At 44.7% G+C, this 18,650-nt stretch overlaps 1 protein-coding gene and 1 long non-coding RNA gene across 2 annotated transcripts in view; one reads left to right on the plus strand and one right to left on the minus strand.

Annotated features, from left to right (window-relative positions):
• Positions 1-18,650, minus strand: part of LOC116650593 (uncharacterized) — a 268,500-nt gene that overhangs the window by 19,831 nt on the left and 230,019 nt on the right. Inside the window, exons 7-8 of the long non-coding RNA XR_004303596.2 lie at positions 11,598-11,681; positions 608-671 (exon numbers count right to left, since the gene is read on the minus strand). This is a non-coding gene — a long non-coding RNA (uncharacterized lncRNA). The remainder of the gene's footprint in view (positions 1-607; positions 672-11,597; positions 11,682-18,650) is intronic.
• Positions 12,286-18,090, plus strand: Tollo (Toll-like receptor Tollo). Its single transcript, XM_002048188.4, has one exon. It carries the CDS (start codon positions 12,807-12,809, stop codon positions 16,902-16,904), a length of 4,098 nt encoding a protein of 1,365 aa, XP_002048224.1. The 5' UTR covers positions 12,286-12,806; the 3' UTR covers positions 16,905-18,090.

Consider the following 18,650-nt stretch of genomic DNA (forward strand, 5'->3'; position numbering starts at 1 on the left):
TTCTGTCCGTTTCTGCCTTAGCCGTAGCTGTCCGACTGGATTAATGGCCGCGCTGACAGTGAAAATCCTGCGGTTATAAGTTTTATAGCCCTTCGTCCCCACTTTGAAATGGTTGCAGCAGCAATTAGAGTGTGCTGCTCGATGTAAGGGTTTACAGCATTACACATTCGTCTGTTTGCCATCATAAAAGATTTTCCTAAGAATTTCAACAGGCCTCTGAACTCGAGGGGTTACAACCGCTCGTAAGTGCCGCGGTTCATTAGTTTCAACCGATGTGCGTGGGCCGAAGCCTTTGGATATTTGTGTGGAAGAGCTCAGGGATAAGCTGTTAGCTAAAGATCAAAACTTGAGGCTACTGAGCAGCATCATCGTTGGATTGTCTAGAGGTTGACCAGTCCTAATTACAGGTGAGAAGAAAGTGCGACCCCTGCCGAGACTCCTTTTACCAAGAAGTGATTTATCCTAAATTTAGTGCTAAAATCAACAAACAGTTTACGTCAGGATAAATAAGTAAGTTAAGCAAATATATATACTAGAAGGTAGCCCCTGCCTAGGCCTGAATTATTTAAACATAAATTCTTAATTATATATGTAAATATGTACTTACCTTAAATATTCACAAAGACATATATATTAGACGGTGGGAGTCGGATCCTTACATGTACGTTTTACTAAAAATAAAAGAGGGGAGCGCATATTAGAGTAAGAACTAAAGATGAATAAAATGGATGTAAACGAGGGAGAGAGAGAGAGATATACTAGGGGGGTTTTAAGTTTTAGGCTAGTATGATTAGGAATATAACTTCTTCAATATAATATATGTAAGTGAAGTTTGATACTGAACTTGAACCTTCGAACCTTGAACCTTTATATAGGGAGATATATTTAGCCTAGCGAAACTAGGTATTCTACTGAAGGCAAATTATGGAATTCTATTGTGTCAATTAAGAATACATTTGCTGTGGAAGCGCCGCGCACCATTCATTCACTTTCCACAGCAACTTTCGGAGCTATGAGAAATTCGATCACTTCCTCTCCTTGTTGATAATGGAACTGATATTTCAACACAGCAAGCTCGCTGTCGTTGAACTCAGACGCTGCTGAAATCAACGTTGGGTTTCCTAGAATGCCCACCAGAGACGCCAACACAAGCAACACTCGGAGACACGGAGACTTACATAGACAAGCCACCAGCACATGCTTGGGTATGGGAAGCCACAATAATTTTCAGTTCAAATATGATTAATTTTTGGGTTTTGCTGCAGACGTAGTGCCTGTCTTAAAGTCATGCCTTTTGCAATTGGCTTGCAACACGTGTTTGCCTTACTTCCTCGCACTCTCTCTCTCTCTCTCTTGCTCTCTTGATCTCTTTGTCGCTGCTCATGTTCTCTACATGTTCTGGCATTCTCTAAATCGCAGCTTTCACTCATGCGTGGAACGGTTTTGGGTCGCGACTAGGGGAAATGGGCATGCGCAAACGCAAATGTTGCATGGCCAAGTTAGGAGCTGGAGACTGAACAGCAAACAGGGAATAGCAAACAACCAACAACAACGAGCAACAGCAGCAGCAGCAACAACAACTACATGACATAGTGCCTGTCGTCTCATTAGGATTAGACCCACGTTATTTAATTGCATGTTAGGGATTCCAGCTTATTTATAATGAGTTAGTTAAATACACACGCACTGGAACTGCGACTGGAAACTGGCATTGGGCAGAGGCTGCGGCAGAAACTGGGGACTGGGGACTGGAACCTTCACTACGCCGGTTGCAGGCGTTGCCGCTGTCCGCTGTCCGCTGCCAGGGTGCAAATGATTAATGATCAGAGCGCGCGTTAGGCGGGTTCACTTAAGTTTCCATCTCTTTCCATCTCTCTCTGTCTCTCCCTCTCGCTTTTTATCTTGTTGTATAGGAGTTTAGGTATCTCTGTGTTGGTTTTTCGTGAATTTATTTACAAATAAAATTATAGCTTCGCCTTGGCGTAGCCAACTGGCCGTGCAGCAACAGCAGCAAGTACAACAACAACTACAACAACAACACCAACAGCAACAGCAACAACAACAACTACAACAACAATTTTGCTGGCCATTTAAACACCCCATAAACAATTTGCCATAATTTCGAGCAGCGTCAACGTCAACGACGACGTCGTCGTCGTCGGCGCTCCCTCATTACAAAATGACGGCAAATTGCAATTTTCGTTGAACGTTGAGTGGAACCCGCATGCCAGTAGCAGTCAGCAGTCAGCAGTAGCAGTAGCAGTCGGCAGTAGCAGTAGATCCCAGCTCCAGTCCTCAGATCAGGCCCAGTTGCCCACGAAACGACGCTGTGACAATCAACGCGCACGTCCCGCCAGATGATGTGATGTGATCTGATGTGATGAGTGCGTCTATCATATCGTCAATGTGCGTCGTCGTCGTCATCGTCGTCGTCGTCGTCAATGTCAGCGACAACATCATCATGCAGTCGCTGCAAGCTGCCTTGATCTTGATCAGCCAAGATGCAGCAACTTGGGCTGCGGCAGAGGCTCATCATCGTCGTCATCGAAATTGTCATGTCACGAAAGTTGGCTCCCAGCTGCTAAAAACTGCTATATCTAAAGCTGCTTCTGCTGCGGCTGCTGCTGCGGTTACCAACGGCGGCGGCGGCGTCTCCTCTTGTGGCATTTGCGGCAGCCCTTTGCCAGTGGGGGCATCATAACTTTGTCATTAAGTGTGTGCCATGCACAGCAATTAGGCATTTTATTAACAGATATGCTCTTCAACTTGAGAGCGTATCAAAACCAACACACAATTCACATGAATAGTTAAATTAACATTAGCGACAATTGTACAAATTATTTGACACATTACACTGAGAGAAACGAGTCCAGCTTCCACTGACTAATTGCCGAACATGCCTGTCAACGAGCAGTAATTGCCAAGTTTTGCATTTAACTTGTCTGTTTCAAATCAAAAATTGGGACAGATTAATTAAAAATGAATGGATTAAACTTTAAACCAAGCTAGCTCGAGTTCAATACTGCTAATTATCGCATATTTATAAAATTATGATGAAATACAATCAACGAGGCTTAAGCAGCAAAAATTAAGCAGCTTGTCTGTATTGAAATCTTTTAAGAACTTCGCAGATCTGTCATGAGCAGATCTTCTGTGCTCCAACTTATTGAGAATTACAAAAGTCAAGTAAAAAGAGGCAATACTGATCTAGAGTTTGCCAGTTTAACACAAGAATTTATACTTAAGCTCTTTGAATATTGTATAATTTCAACATAATTCATGAAACCAAACTTTAAACGTCTAAAATATGTTCTTTCTTCAAAATACGAATATTTGTCTGTGTTTAGATATATAAATCTATATTTCTTTAACAATTGCTAGGATTAAATAATATATATATATATATGAAAATCTTTAAGCTTATCTTGGGGACAAATTCAAAGTTCTTTTGCCTTTTTCTAGGCAAAAAGGCTTTAAAGCACATTAAGGTAATATAAGTGTACCAAGAACTATGGATTTTTGTAAAAGTAAATAATAAAACCGTTTTATAGTTTTTAAATATTTTTCAATTTAACGAGCTTACTTTTAATTAAAGGTGATATAAAATTATTATTTAACTGTCAATTGTTTTTTACAAGCATCTTGTGGACAGTGCATTGGCTATTCGACGAATTGTTATGTGTTTGTCTTGCTTTTAGTAATTGTTGCGGCAACTGTTGATATTGCTGCTGCTGGTCTTGAGATTTTGTGGCTTAAATGCCTTTTAAATGCAGCTCCCCACGGGAATATGCCGCCGCCAGTCTGACTACCTGTTGTTGTTGCTGCTGTTGATGCTGTTGATGCTGTTGTTGTTGCTACTGCTGTTGACATTGTGATCAACGATAGCGGCCTGACAACTGATGGCAATCACTTGTCGCGCTTCAGATCATCCGCCTGTTGCCTCTGCCTGCCGCCTGCCGCTTGCCGCTTGCCGCCTGCTGCATGCCGCCAGTTGAATGTTGAATGTTTGATATTGAATGTTGAATGTTGCCCATGGCTTGACACAGATTTGTTGGCCAAAGTTGGCGACAACGTCGTCGCCTTTTTAGGCCCAGGCGTCTAAGTTGCAGGCAACTTGTTGCCTGTTCGCCTGGCTGCCCCTTTTTGTCGCCAATTGACAATTGACGCAACATCAAAACTGTCTAATTAAAAACATTGCCCGCAATGCGTAACTGAAATCGATGAGAAGCGGCGAACGCCGACAAAGCATTTGACTTTATGACATTTGAAATGGCCCAAGGAGAGAGCGGTAGAGAAAGAGAGAGAGAAATAGACATGAAGAGGGGGTGGGATAGGGAGAGACTGTGCACAAGCATGGCAAAATGAAAGAGACATGCGGCTATTTATTTTGTAATTTTTCTCAACATTTTTCTCCGTGTTCTGTGTGCGTTGTGTGCTGGCTAAATTATGGACTCTCGCAGTCAGGCCAAAAAAAAAAAAAAAAAAAACAAAAAACAACAATGATTCGTATAAATTGGAAACATTAAAAAAGCAATCAAAAATGTTCGGGCCAAGGCAACAACAACAACAACAACACAACCACAACACAACACAAAAGAGCTGCGGTTCTCCGGCCTGGTCCGGTCCCGGGTCAGTTTAACCTGCGCTGGCGTGTTAACCTGCTGCTGTCTCTCCACGCAACAGTTGGAAATTTTAGATACGACTCGCTGAGATGCTCATGCAGCTTCACACGATTGTCGCGCGGAGATGGGGATGGTGCGGGGGCAGCTTAGGGTACTCGATTGAACGGCAATCGAGATCGAGGTTCGTGGTTCAAGTCGCAAGATCTCGAGTGTATGGGGGCAACTATGCTGCAACCCAGGCTTAGGCTGAGCTGTGGCGCGTTGACTGACTGATATGAGGCAACAAAAACAATAAAACAACAACAACAACAAGAACAACAATAGCAGCAACAACAACCCGTCGATTGTTAATCAGTTAGATATAAAACAAAATACAGCACAAGAATCAAACTCGCATCTCTGCGCGTATCTACGACATGTTAATGATGTTTCTTATTTTTTTCTTTTATTATCTTTTTTGGGTGTTAGATAAAAAAAAAGTGAAAAAAAAGAAGAGCCAAACAAAAAGAATGTTTCAGAAAACGTTTGGCCCACGTTTCCTAGAAGCCAGCTCTGCGCGCTCTATTGATGTTATTTATGTGAAATGTCTGTGAAATTATTACCCTTTTTTTCTCTGCTTCTTTGAGGCTAGAAATTTATTTGATTCGACTCTGTTTTACTCGCTTTTAATTAGCAGTCGAAACAGAAAATAATTCAGAGCGAGAGAGAGAAAGCGAGAGTGGGCAAAGTGCGTGAGAAAGTGAGATAGCAAGCGTTGATCGTGCGCTATAAGAACAAACATGGTAATTTAATCTGTGATTCGTTATTTCGATTTCGATCGCGATTCACTTTGAGCACTCATCAAGTAGTGTCTATGAGACTTTAAAATGTGATTTCGTCTCTTGATCGTTTCGGCATTTTTATGCCCTTGTAGAGGGTGACATAGTTTTTTGGGGAAATGTGTAACGCATAGAAGAAGGCATCTTCGATTCGTCAATGAGTATGAAACATATTATCGATCAGCCTCAACAACTATGCAACTCAACTATTTCTATGCAAGCCAGTCTCTCAGTTTGAAAGCAGATAGCCGGATCGGACCACTATATCATACAGCTGACAAAGGAATGATCGGTCATCATAAAGATATCTTGATTTATATATGAACCAAATCATATCAGCATCTATCTACTATAACTTAGGGCTGTCATAGGAACGGTCGGTAGATAATTAAGTTTTTGTCTAAACAACTTTTTAGTTTTTTGAGATATATGTACTACTTCTTCCATATCAGCCAAATATCGCCCCACGTAGCAAATGATCGCTCATAAAGTATTTTCATGTACGAAAAACTTAAATTAGATATCTTGACCTATTTCAGCATTAATTATTTTCACTACTCTTTTTTCATTTGAGATAATTCTTAACAATATCGAAGCTCCCGGCATTATACAGAGTATTAAATCTTCGGCGTGCTGAAGAAAGTCGTTCCTTCTTGTTTAATTTATTTTGTTAAACTTTTCTTATTTGTTACGGTCCGCGGTCTTATCGATCGTTACAGGTTTTGACGCTGTTTTGTTAGCTTTTGATTGGATTTAGTTGCAAATTGATGACATATTAGTGAGATATATAGTCCACTTTACGGATCGGGGCAGCCCATTCTTTAAGATCGTGGACTGATTAGTTGGCCAGCTGATTAGATTCGTGCTGGACCCTTTTGGGCATTTGGTTGGGCTTGGTCCAAATGTTTATTTAACTAAAATTAGGAATTTAAATTGCCCTGGTATTAAATTGCGTGTAATTATTTATATTATTGTAAATTTGTAATTTACTGGAGGAAGATACAAGAATAAAAAGTAGCTGGATTCAGTTCATTCAGCTCTTACAGAAAAAACTGAGATGCTTGAGGTTCTGAACTTGATTTAATTTCATGGATGACATACCATTAGACTTGGGTAATTCTTTGATTATTCTAGACAGCTTTTGTTTAAAGGCTTACAGTGAAAAAGTCTACTTTTGTATTCCATTTATAATCATATTTGCCAACTGATCTCATCTGTCTGATCTACGCAGCTCACAAGGCGGGCTGTGGAATTCATAATTGAATCGAATGCCTTAATTTATGGATTTCTTTTATGTAGTACGAATTTTTATAGAGCATCTTGCAGAAGCCACATTTACATAAGACACAGACATGCTTTCTCCCTTCCTCTCTCTCCTCTCTCTCTTTCTCTCTCTTTCTATATGTATGTGTGTATGCTACTTATGCATGGGTTTTATTCATGCCCATTTCCTGTGTGCCTTGTGTCTAACCCATTGTTAATTGTGAATGAATTGAATTCGAAGCGAATGCCATTCAATATACCCCCATTTGGCATAGAGTCGAGACAAGTGAATCAGTTCTATAATTTGACTAATTCTAATGGATTGCAATGAATCAACTTTGGAGTTCTTATGCTAATTTCAAGTGCGTTACGCCCAGGCAATATTGTGGGCAGTCTCTTGGCGATCAAACAGCAAAATTATGTGTGTATAAAAGCGAATGAGCTATGTGAGGGGCGATTCTTTTCTTATTGCCAGAACATTTTGCATATGTTGTTGATGGTCAGTTAAAGCTTGGAAGTCAGCTCAAGGTTGTTCGCTGTTGTTGCTGTTTCTGTTGTTGTTGTTGCTGCTGTCGTTGTTTGTTCATCAAATTATATAGAGCTACCAGTCGAGCTACTCGGTATCCTGTGTATCCGTTCCTGCCTGCGGCACTACCCAGCCAACAATTGGCTCAAAAACACAAAAGGTAGACCCGAAGACTCTCCACATGACTGACTGGAGAAGAGTTTCAATGCTCTATGTTCAGTGTTCAGTGTTCAGTGTTCAGTGTTCGAGCTGCCTGTTTGTCCGTGTCGTCTCAACGCGTCGCCTGACATCGTCTCTCTTGCTCCATGGCCTCCTCTGGTTGATGTGCGTCCAGTCGGAACGCAGCCAAGAGCCGAGAGTCGTGCCGCCAAGTTTTCGAGAGCGCATTGTAGGTAAACACTCGCGCCTAAAAATAAAAGTATCTATAAGCTCTTGTCGTGCAACAACTTGGGCAACCACTTTGCAGGCAACTCGACTCGACGCGACTCGAATTGAGGCAGCTGCAACGCGTTTCGATTAGTTGCCACGGCGGCTGTCTGTCAGCCAGTCCGTCAGTCCGTCCGTCCGTCAGTCAGTCAGTCAGTCAGCCAGGGCCTCATGGCCAGTCCAGCGCAGGTCGGACCAGACAAAAAGCGACGCTGACGTCGCTGCTGTCTTGTTAATTTTTTGAGCTATTTATTTTGATGTTTTCGCTTTTACGCTCTCGTTAAGTCGCGCCAGACGCAATGCCAAAGTTCCACCAACAATTCTCGCAAAATACATACAATAAAAGTATGAAAAGAACTAAAAAAAAAAGAGAATAACAGCAAAAGTTAAAACCAAGAATGAATGTTCTAGCAAAGCCTGCACGACTAGCAAATACCCTGAAGTCAGGTGCATATAAACTTTTGTGATTCCCTGCAAAATGCGGCTGTCGAGGAGCTGGGGCAGGAGAGGGAAAGAAAGAGTAGAGCATGTTTAGACTAAAAAACTGAATTAACTATTTTAATGTCTCTAACACTTAAAGACCCAAAGATCGACTTTTGTATTATCAGATCTATTATATAAATATATATATATAGGCTGGATATCCTGGCTAGATATGAATATGTCTGCCTCTGCTAGCTGTTGCAGGTGCACAAAACTCTATATTTAAGCCCCTCTTTTCGTTCACATTTTAAATGGGTGCCGACTTTTTATATATAAAAGAAATATGTATAGTTAAATTCGCTGACCAGCACGAACTGCGACTGCGAATGCTCAGGCTGTTCTTCTTCTTGTTCTCTGTGTGTGCAACGTTGCATCACGAGATAGTTAAAAAGATATGCATAAAAAATTGGAAATGCTAATTAATATGTTTTGCACAGCAGATACGATGCGATACGCGAGAACTGCAAGTGAATCTGTTTACATAAGCGTTAACTGCACACCCACCACATATTAAGATACACACACACACACACACACACACACACACACACACATAGACAGAGGCAGTTGGATATTCTCGCAATACACAGACAAATTAAATTAATTTTTATTAGGCGTCAAGCCATAAAGAACAGCTGAGCTGAGCCGACGGCTGTCCAAACGGAATGAATGGGAAGCTCACATGACAACGCTTTATAATTAAGAACAATGCCGAGTTATTCAAATAGAGACAGAGAGTGGGACCCAAGAGAAAAAGAGAGAGAGAGAGAGAGAGGGTAATACAAAATAGAGTTGTAGAAACTCATTCATGTGGACTCACGAATTCCACTGCTATGACACATATTAATTGTAATGGCAAGCTTTTCCTCAGCTACCACACGAGATCCATTGAAAACTATTCACATTATGATTGGAACCTTTCACATAGATCATGACTAAGAGGCTTTAGATTAAGCACTCTATCAAGTGCAGCCCCGCTAGATGAATGATCCCCAGTCATTTCGGCAACCGAACTACGAGGATCTGAGCTTGAATTGCCATGCCAATCAATGGATGATTAATTGTCTTTAAATATGAACATTATAATAAGGTGAATTAAACTAATATCGTATTATTTCTTTTTTAGTATTTCTTCTAGTGTGCTTAATACAGGTGAATATATAGTTCGCATAACTTTTCAATAGATACAACTGCATATTTTTCTCTTACTTCAGATTTTATATTTATATGTACTACAAGATGTGTACTGTCGATTATTAAAAAATTAAAAATAAATTATAAAATAATATGTAATTAATATCAATACTATTCACAGAATTAATACATAATCCATGCACAAAAGGCTCTGCTCAATTATACTCAATGAATAATATTCAAAATATTTACATATGTTTTTTTATTATACAAGAACATTTTTTTGATAAAAAACAACTTTTTTTCAAATTTTTGTCAATGTTCAAAAATTTAGAAAAGCAAATAAAAAAGGTTTGACTATAGGGAAGTCGGTTAAATTATGTCACAGTCAGGTTTCCTGCTGAAGGTTCTCAGCCGATACTCTCAGATACACTCTGATTGTTGATAGAGACACTTATGTACACACAATAACGATTTAAGGCAACCAATTTTAGGGTTGTCTTTCGATTGTTCGACAATACGCTGGGGCATTCATTGTCATTGATAAAGAGCAAAAGCAATTACAATATAGCGAATAATTTTCGCAAGCAGCGGCAGCAGCAGCTGCTGGCAATGTATCTATAGATGCCATGAGTCATAATGTGACTGGAAATGGGTCTCAGATCGGGTCTGTGAGTGTGACCCAATGAGCAATATGCACCTACAACAGCAACACTTGGGTCTTGGTTGGGCAACAATGAAGCCCAAGACAAGCGGAGCGATTACAAAGAAAAATAATTTGCGCAAATTGTGAGGCAGAAATGAACTCCAAATCGGGCAGAGAGGGAGAGAGAGAGAGAGAGGGAAAGGGGGCGGGGAAAGAAAGAACTCAGAATAATAGCAGCGATCCGTCATCGCAGCAAATGTTACTGAACTCGACTAATCTAATCAAATCAAATCAATGCTGGCTGAGACGCCCCTCATATAGAGTTACCGTGCCCGTAGAATACATGCAGGAGGAGCACTAGAGATCGGGCATATTGTGCAATCGAAGGACCTAATCCCGAGTTTTGTTGTAGCACTTCCTGGCTTACACCCAACTGGCCTGATCGATCGATAAAGGGCACAAAGGAAGGCAGCTACGGCAGGAACAAACAATTGAGAAGGACGACGCTTCTGCCGTTTGTAACAAAATCCTGGCCAAAGATACAAATACGCAATGAAATGTACCTGAGCCAAACACGCCAAGATGTTTGCACGGTCAACATTCAACAATTTGTAGGCTACCTGCTGGTTGAGGTGTGGGTTTTCCTGAGAACAGGCCGAATCAGAGCCCGGCTGCTAACTGACAGATACGCATCGCTTGCACTGCGACTCCGTCTGCGACTCGATCTGGGCATGTGTTTGGTTAATCAGCACCTGTCGGTGCAACGGCGTCAACAGGTACACAATACACGAAGAAAAAAAATGTTAGCGGGAATCGGAGTAAAAACATTTTGTTTTTGGGAAAGTTTGAAAGTGTAGCTCAAGTCATATGGGGCGATCATCCAAAGAGATCTCTGCCTACGTGCCAATCCAAAAGCATATTGAGTAAGCGCTCTGGCCAAACAAAAACAAAGCGCAAAAGAAACCAAAACAGATCGCCAGCTCGCCAGCCGGACCGCTGATTGAGAGCAGCCGGTCAGGTCCCGCTGATCAGCGATCGGCGATCAGTTGAGACCCAAGCCCAGGCCCAGGCCCAGGGCCAGAGACAGGCCCATGCCCAGGCCAGCAACTGCTCTCATAAATCAAGAAAAATCAGTCAATTTTTTATGTGTGTACGTATGGCGCGTATATCAAACTGACATTGCCTGAATTAACAATTGATTTCAATAATTTTTTATTATTATTTTTGCTCTCGTCGCTTAAGCCGCTGTTGCTGCCGCTGCCGCAGATCAGAGGCAAGCTCTCACGTTAACACTCAATGGTGCTCAAGGCAATTCAGCACCCAGCTCTCTCGCCCTCTCTCTCACTCTCTCTCTCGCTTTATTGCTCTCGTTCTTTGTTTAACGCTCACGCTGAGGCGCTGAATATGAAACTCACTCGAGTTGAGTTTGGCTCAGCTGGACAGAAAGAAACTCGTCTAACCGGTGTGACGAGTGTCAATGTCTCATTGGAAATTGTTCGTTTGGCGTTGACGCTCAACGAAACAGACAGGGGAGACACCATGCACAGTGGAGCAATCTATTCGACATTTGAGCGTTTATAATTGAGATAAGATATTTATCCAATAGTTTATAATCTTATATAAATTTTAGTTTAACAGGTCAATGTGCAACTAAAAAAATATTAAACTTATGCACTTACCCAAATATAAGTTCAGAGATTTCACCTTTTCAGCACTAAAATTAACTGTTTCTGAAGTCCGTTTTATATTAACGTGTGTAAGATCTGAAATCAGCAAAATAAATCAAAAATTTAATATTTATGTTTAAGTATCTAAAAGTACTTTTATTATTTAGATACAAATCGGTTACCTAGTACATAAGCCCTAATTTATCTAGTTAGGTGGATTCGCAAAGAACTCTAAACCATTCTTGTAATTATATATCTTTAAGTCCTTATCTTTACTTGCAGCTTCTAATATCAATATCACCTGCTTATCTTGCGATCTCACTTCCTCATCTTGTCTCAGCTTACAGCAAGGCATTTCCTACTCTCACACGCAATATCTGTTTGCCTTAGTTTTACAACCCACAGACTCTCACACTCGCACACACTCGCATTGATTGCATTGTAAACATTTAGCCCACTGTGCAATGCATTGCGTTGTGCGTTCGCCTTTGCATTGCATAGTTTCGCTTTGTTTGTTTTGCTCACCCTGCGCTCGCTCTCTCAATCGTGTTGTGCACCCAAACGCTCTCAGTCTTTGTGTGCGTGTTCACTGAGTGCTCGCCCTCGGGGCATAAATTGAGTGAGACGAAAAACTCACTCAATGCTCGACGCTCGCTCGGGGATCTCAGCGGCACTTGCTGCTCTTTCACGTTTACAGTGTTCGATCAGTTTTTGAGCAGACTTTGAGACGAACGCACGCGTTGTCGGTTAAACGAAACGTTACGAATCGAGACGCTGTCGCGTAATGAAGAAGAGTCGCAGAGTGCTTGAAAGTTATACGAAAAGATATTTATCATAGCTAAAAAACAACGCGTATCGCACCCCCCACTTGGATTACGGTCAGCGCGAATGAGCTAAGAAACAAGAAAATTGAATTTGAAAAAGAAAAAGATATATACATATATCATAAAAATATCAAAGAAATCAAGAGCTGTTTTTATGTGTTGTGTGCTGTGTTTTATTATTATTACATCTAACACACTGCTGTGGATTGTGCAAGCATCTATAAAAGATCTACAAAATATCCACAAAATGGGCTGCATATAACGGAGCAACTGCAGCCCCCAAAACAAAAACCCAAAACCCCCAGCAAACAAAATACAAACAAAATATAGGAGACAAAAAGCTAGCCAAGTCAACTAGTGGGTTTTCCAGCTAGTTTAGCTAGAAATAAGCCAAATAATGCTGGCTAGCCACATGCTCTACGTGCTCATCGCCAGCTGTGTCATGCCCATTTTTGGGGCGGCGCTGAGCAAAACAGTTCTGTACCAGGCGCCCGACGAATGCCGCTGGTCCGGCGGTGGGGAGCACGACATAACCCTGGTCTGCCATCTGCGGACCATCAACTCGGAGCTGGAGAACACAAATTTCAGTGTGATCCAGCCGCACAATACGGTCCGCCTGCGTCTGGAGTGCAACGATGCGCTCTTTTTCCAGAGCAGCCTCAGTCCGGACAGCTTCCGTTCGCTGGTGGAGCTGCGGGACCTGACCATCGAGTACTGCAAGCTGGGCAATCTGACGGAGGGCTCCTTTCGCGGGCTGCACGAGCTGAGGAATCTGACGATACGTACACACAATGGCGACTGGTCGACCATGTCGCTGGAGATGGCCTCCAATAGCTTTGTAGAATTCCGGCAGCTGGAGCGCTTGGACTTGAGCCTGAACAACATCTGGCTGATACCGGACGGCATGGTCTGCCCGCTCAAGTCGCTGCAGCATCTGAATGCCTCGTACAACAAGATCCAGGACATAAGCAACTTTTACTTTAGCGCCTCGCTCAGCTCCAGGAAGTCGCGTGTCTGCGGCTCGACGCTGCAATCCCTCGACTTGAGTGCCAACAAAATGGTCAGCCTGCCGTCGGCCATGTTATCGGCACTGGTGCGTCTGACCCACTTGAACATGGCACGGAACAGCATGAGCTTTCTGGCTGATAGGGCATTCGAGGGTCTGATATCGCTGCGCGTGGTGGATCTGTCCGCCAACCGCTTGACCTCGCTGCCCCCGGAGCTGTTCGCCGAGACGAAGCAGCTGCAGGAGATCTATCTGAAGAACAATTCGATAAATGTGCTGGCGCCGGGCATCTTTGGTGAGCTAGCCGAGCTGCTGGTGCTCGATTTGGCCAACAACGAGCTCAACTCGCAGTGGATTAATGCGGCCACCTTTGTGGGTCTGAAGCAGCTCGTCTTGCTAGATCTGTCCGCCAATAAGATAAGTCGCCTCGAGGCGCACATCTTCCGGCCGCTGGCCAGCCTGCAAATACTGAAGCTGGAGGGCAACTACATAGATCAGCTGCCCGCGGGCATCTTTGCCGATTTGGGCAGCCTGCACACACTGATTCTTTCCAACAACCGCATCTCGGTGATTGAGCAGCGCACGCTGCAGGGCTTGAATAATCTCCAGGTGCTCTCGCTGGACTATAATCGGCTGTCCCGGCTGGATGCGCGTGCCCTGATCAACTGCAGCCAGCTGCAGGATTTGCATTTAAATGATAATAAGCTGCAGGCAGTGCCGGAGGCACTGGCTCATGTGCCGCTCCTAAAGACACTCGACGTGGGTGAGAATCTGATTGCCCAGATCGAGAATACGAGCATTACCCAACTGGAGAATCTCTATGGGCTGCGCATGACGGAGAACTCACTGACGCACATACGTAGAGGCGTCTTCGATCGCATGAGCTCGCTGCAGATATTGAATCTGTCGGGCAACAAGCTCAAGTCCATTGAGGCGGGTGCACTGCAGCGGAACACCCAGCTGCAAGCCATACGCCTGGATGGCAATCAGCTGAAGGGCATAGCGGGTCTGTTCACGGACCTGCCGAATCTGGTGTGGCTGAATATCTCTGGGAATCGGCTGGAGAAGTTCGATTATTCGCACATACCTTTCGGGCTGCAGTGGCTGGATGTGCGTGCCAATCGGATAACACAGCTGGGCAACTATCTACAGATGGAGAACGACCTCAGTCTGAGCACCTTCGATGCCAGCTACAATTTGCTGACTGAGATCACGGCCAGCTCCATACCGGACAGCGTGGAGGTGCTCTATCTGAACGACAATCTGATCAGCAAGATACAGCCTTATACGTTCTTCAAGAAGCCAAATCTCACGCGCGTCGATCTCGTGCGCAACAAGCTGACCACGCTGGAGCCGAACGCGCTCAGATTGTCGCCCATTGCGGAGGATCGCGAGATACCCGAGTTCTACATTGGACACAATGCCTACCAGTGCGATTGCAATCTCGATTGGTTGCAGAAGATCAATCGGGAGTCACGCACGCAGCCGCAGCTCATGGATCTCGATCAGATCTATTGCAAATTGTCTTATGCACGCGGCGCCACGCATCTATCCCTGATCGAGGCCAAGTCCAACGACTTTTTATGCAAATACGAGTCGCATTGCTTTGCCCTCTGCCACTGCTGTGACTTTCAGGCCTGCGACTGCAAAATGGACTGTCCCGATCGCTGCTCCTGTTATCACGATCAGTCCTGGACCTCCAATGTTGTCGACTGCAGTCGCGCCAGCTACGAGCGCGCCCTGCCCTCGCACATACCCATGGACGCCACCCAGCTGTATTTGGATGGCAATCACTTTGCGGAGCTGCAGAGCCATGCGTTCATTGGACGCAAGCGGCTCAAGGTGCTGCATCTGAATCACTCGCGCATCGAGACCCTGCACAATCGCACCTTCTACGGCCTGCTCGAGCTGGAGGTGCTCCAGCTGCAGAACAATCAGCTGCGCGCCCTCAATGGCAACGAGTTTCAGGGTCTCGACAATCTGCAGGAACTGTATCTGCAGCATAATGCTATAGCGACCATAGATACGCTCACCTTTACACATCTCTATCACTTGAAGATTCTGCGGCTGGACCACAATGCTATTGGCTCCTTTGCCGTGTGGAACTTTCTGCCCAGCTATCTCAATGAGCTGCGCCTGGCGGGCAACCCGTGGAGCTGCCGTTGCGAGTTTATTGACAAGCTGCGCGACTACATGGGTCGGCACGAGTACGTCCGGGATCGGCAGCAGCTGCGCTGCGAGTTGCCTGGCAACAGCAGCCAGCAGCAGGCGGTGCAAATGGCCATTTATGCGGCAGCTGGGGAATCCCTGCCCGTGGTGCAGTGCAGCCAAACGCTGCAGCTGGGCCTGGACAACAGCTTCAACTATGCGGAACGAGCGGGCGCTGCCGGCGAATCGGCTGGTGGGAATATGACCTCCACCAAGATGATACTCACACAGCCGCCCAAGCAGGACTACATACCCATTTTGGTGGCCATTCTGACGGCCTTCATCTTCATTATGATCTGCACCCTGCTGGTGTTCATCTTTCGACAGGAGATGCGCGTATGGTGTCACTCGCGTTTCGGCGTCCGTCTCTTCTACAACGGGCAGAAGGATGTGGACAAGAATGAGCGCGAGAAACTGTTCGATGCCTTCATCTCGTATTCCTCCAAGGATGAGCTGTTCGTTAACGAGGAGCTGGCGCCCATGCTGGAGCTGGGCGAGCACCGCTACAAGCTGTGCCTGCATCAGCGCGACTTTCCCGTGGGCGGCTATCTGCCCGAGACCATTGTCCAGGCTATCGATAGCAGCCGACGCACCATTATGGTCGTCTCCGAGAACTTCATCAAGTCGGAATGGTGCCGTTTCGAGTTCAAGTCGGCGCATCAGTCGGTGCTGCGGGATCGCAGGCGTCGCCTCATTGTCATCGTGCTGGGCGAGGTGCCGCAGAAGGAACTGGATCCGGATCTGCGGCTCTATCTGAAGACCAACACGTATCTGCAGTGGGGCGACAAGCTCTTCTGGCAGAAGCTGCGCTTCGCCCTGCCCGATGTCAGTTCCTCGCATGCCCAGCGCTCGGGTCAGCCCTGTCATGCGCCCATCAACCATCCCGCCTACCATCATCACCATCATGTGCATCAGCAGCAACAGCAGCAGCAGCAGCAGCTGCCGTTGCATGCAGCGCATCCCGTGCCGCATCCGCATCATCATCAGCAGCAGTTCATGCTGCCACCGCCGCCCCTGCCTCTGCAGCCGGGCAGCTTCCGGCGACAGCCTTCCACACAGCAGCAGCATCGCGCCGCAGCGAACAACAACAACAACCCACAGCAGCAGCAGCAGCAGGCGGCGCTGCTCATGGGTGGCGGCAGCTGCAGCGGAGGGGGTGGTGCTACAAGCGCCCAGCCGCAAATGATACCACTGGCGGGCAGCATACAACAGCAGAGTCTGCCGCTGCCGCCGCAGGCGACGTCGCAGCCAACGCCAGCGTCACGTAATTTGCACATGTAAGTGAGAGAGAAAGGGGGCATACGAGCGAAAGAGAGCGAGAGAGATATGAAGAGGGAGAGACAAACTAATTTCGTTATTTAATTAAACTTTAAGCTAAAGCTTAAGGAAAATTAATCTAAAATCAAACAAAAATAAGGCAGAGAGAGAGAGAGAGAGAGAGAGAGAGAGACAGCATTATTAAGAGTTCGGTTCACATTTGGTTCGGTTCAGAGCTAGTTCAAAACAAGTTCGAGCTACAAAATCAAAAGTTAAAAGAAAGTCAAAGCGAGAGAGGAAAATAAGGAATCGAATCATTTTCAAATCAGTTGAATTTGTATGAAAAACACAGATGGATAGAGAGAGACAACATGAGTAAGCGAAAGAATGAAAGGAATCAAACCGAATTAAAGCTAGTTTCTATATTGTATACAGTTACAATTTGGATTTTTGGTTTAAAACCCGTTTAAAAACCTGGCTCAGAGCAAACCACAATTGGCATGGGGCTTACGAGATTTGCCCGAAATGAAATGAGAGTCACAGTAAGAGCCAATATGCAAATGAAAAGCGTTTAGCGATAAAAGCCTAGTTACATGTTAAAATAGCAACAACACAAACAACAACAACAACAACAATTGCAGCTGGGGGCAGGCAACAGCAAGAACAACAACAGTAAAATACCAAATAGTTGGCCAAAAGAAAAAGGAAGAGAGAAAGAGGGGTAGAGGTAGGAGGCCCGAGCGGCAACTAAATGCCCGGCAACGGGGGAGAACGAGCCAATTGTTGTTGGCCCTGTTCTGTTTTCTTACGGCAAGCTATTTTCAGTTTCCTGGCTCGTAGCAAGATTCAGAAAATTGATGTTGCATGCAACACACCAACAGCAAGAGCAACTGCAACCAGTCGGGGGCATGCAGGCAGGCAGCCGGACGGGCAGGCGCAGACGTTGTAGACGCAGCCAAGGCCCAAAACAATTTTTGTTTTCCTTTTGTTATTTTCTCTCTGTACCAACATTTTCTGTTTTTTTTTTTTTTTCTTGCTTTGTTCGTATTTCGTATGTTGTTGCAACGTTCACTCGTTAGTTCATCTTAACTGCTGCATTTTACAGTAACAAGCTCTGCGTGTGTGTGCGTGTGTGTGTGTGTGTGGGGCATAGAAAATAGGCAACGCGAAACGTCAGAGAGCTCATGTCTAGGCAAAAAAAAAACAAAAAGGGAAGAGAAGAAACTGAAAAGAAATTGTTACAAAAAGTGAGGCAAGCGACACCGTCAGGGCCATTGCATTGTCAGGGCGGAGACGCGACCAAGGGGCAGAGCCACAAACACAGAACTAGACCGGCAACAGACGATACGTATGCTGTGGCAGAGGCGTTTTGGCAGCTGCAACACACACACACACACACACACACACAGCATACACAGACCGCACAGTCGCAAAGTTTTTGGGGCCCCTGCTACACGTGGCAATTAGCCAGAGTTTTCGAGCTTGTTGCTAAGGTTACCGAATGTGGGCGCCAAAGCTAAAAGATCAAACAGCATGCAAAGCTACGCGCAGAAATTGGCTCAAAACTGAGGTCAGCTTTCAGGCTAAGCTCTGGCCAACAACTTGCTAAAGGTCAGCACGAAGGTAAACCAAGTTCTGAAGCATACAAAAGTTTGAAAGGCTAGCGAAAATTAGTTCTTGGAATTAAGGCGATCTGGCAGCACCGATTCAATACTTGCGTGCGTTAAGTTAGCTGCGCCTACATAGAATAGCATAACTATTAAAAGAAAA

This window comes from Drosophila virilis, chromosome 3 (genome assembly GCF_030788295.1).
Source record: "Drosophila virilis strain 15010-1051.87 chromosome 3, Dvir_AGI_RSII-ME, whole genome shotgun sequence".
Classification (NCBI taxonomy): Eukaryota; Metazoa; Arthropoda; class Insecta; order Diptera; family Drosophilidae; genus Drosophila; species Drosophila virilis.

Bases quoted from the DNA above. Each gene is read 5' to 3' on its own strand.
- Tollo (XM_002048188.4), top strand. From the start codon at position 12,807: ATGCTGGCTAGCCACATGCTCTACGTGCTCATCGCCAGCTGTGTCATG.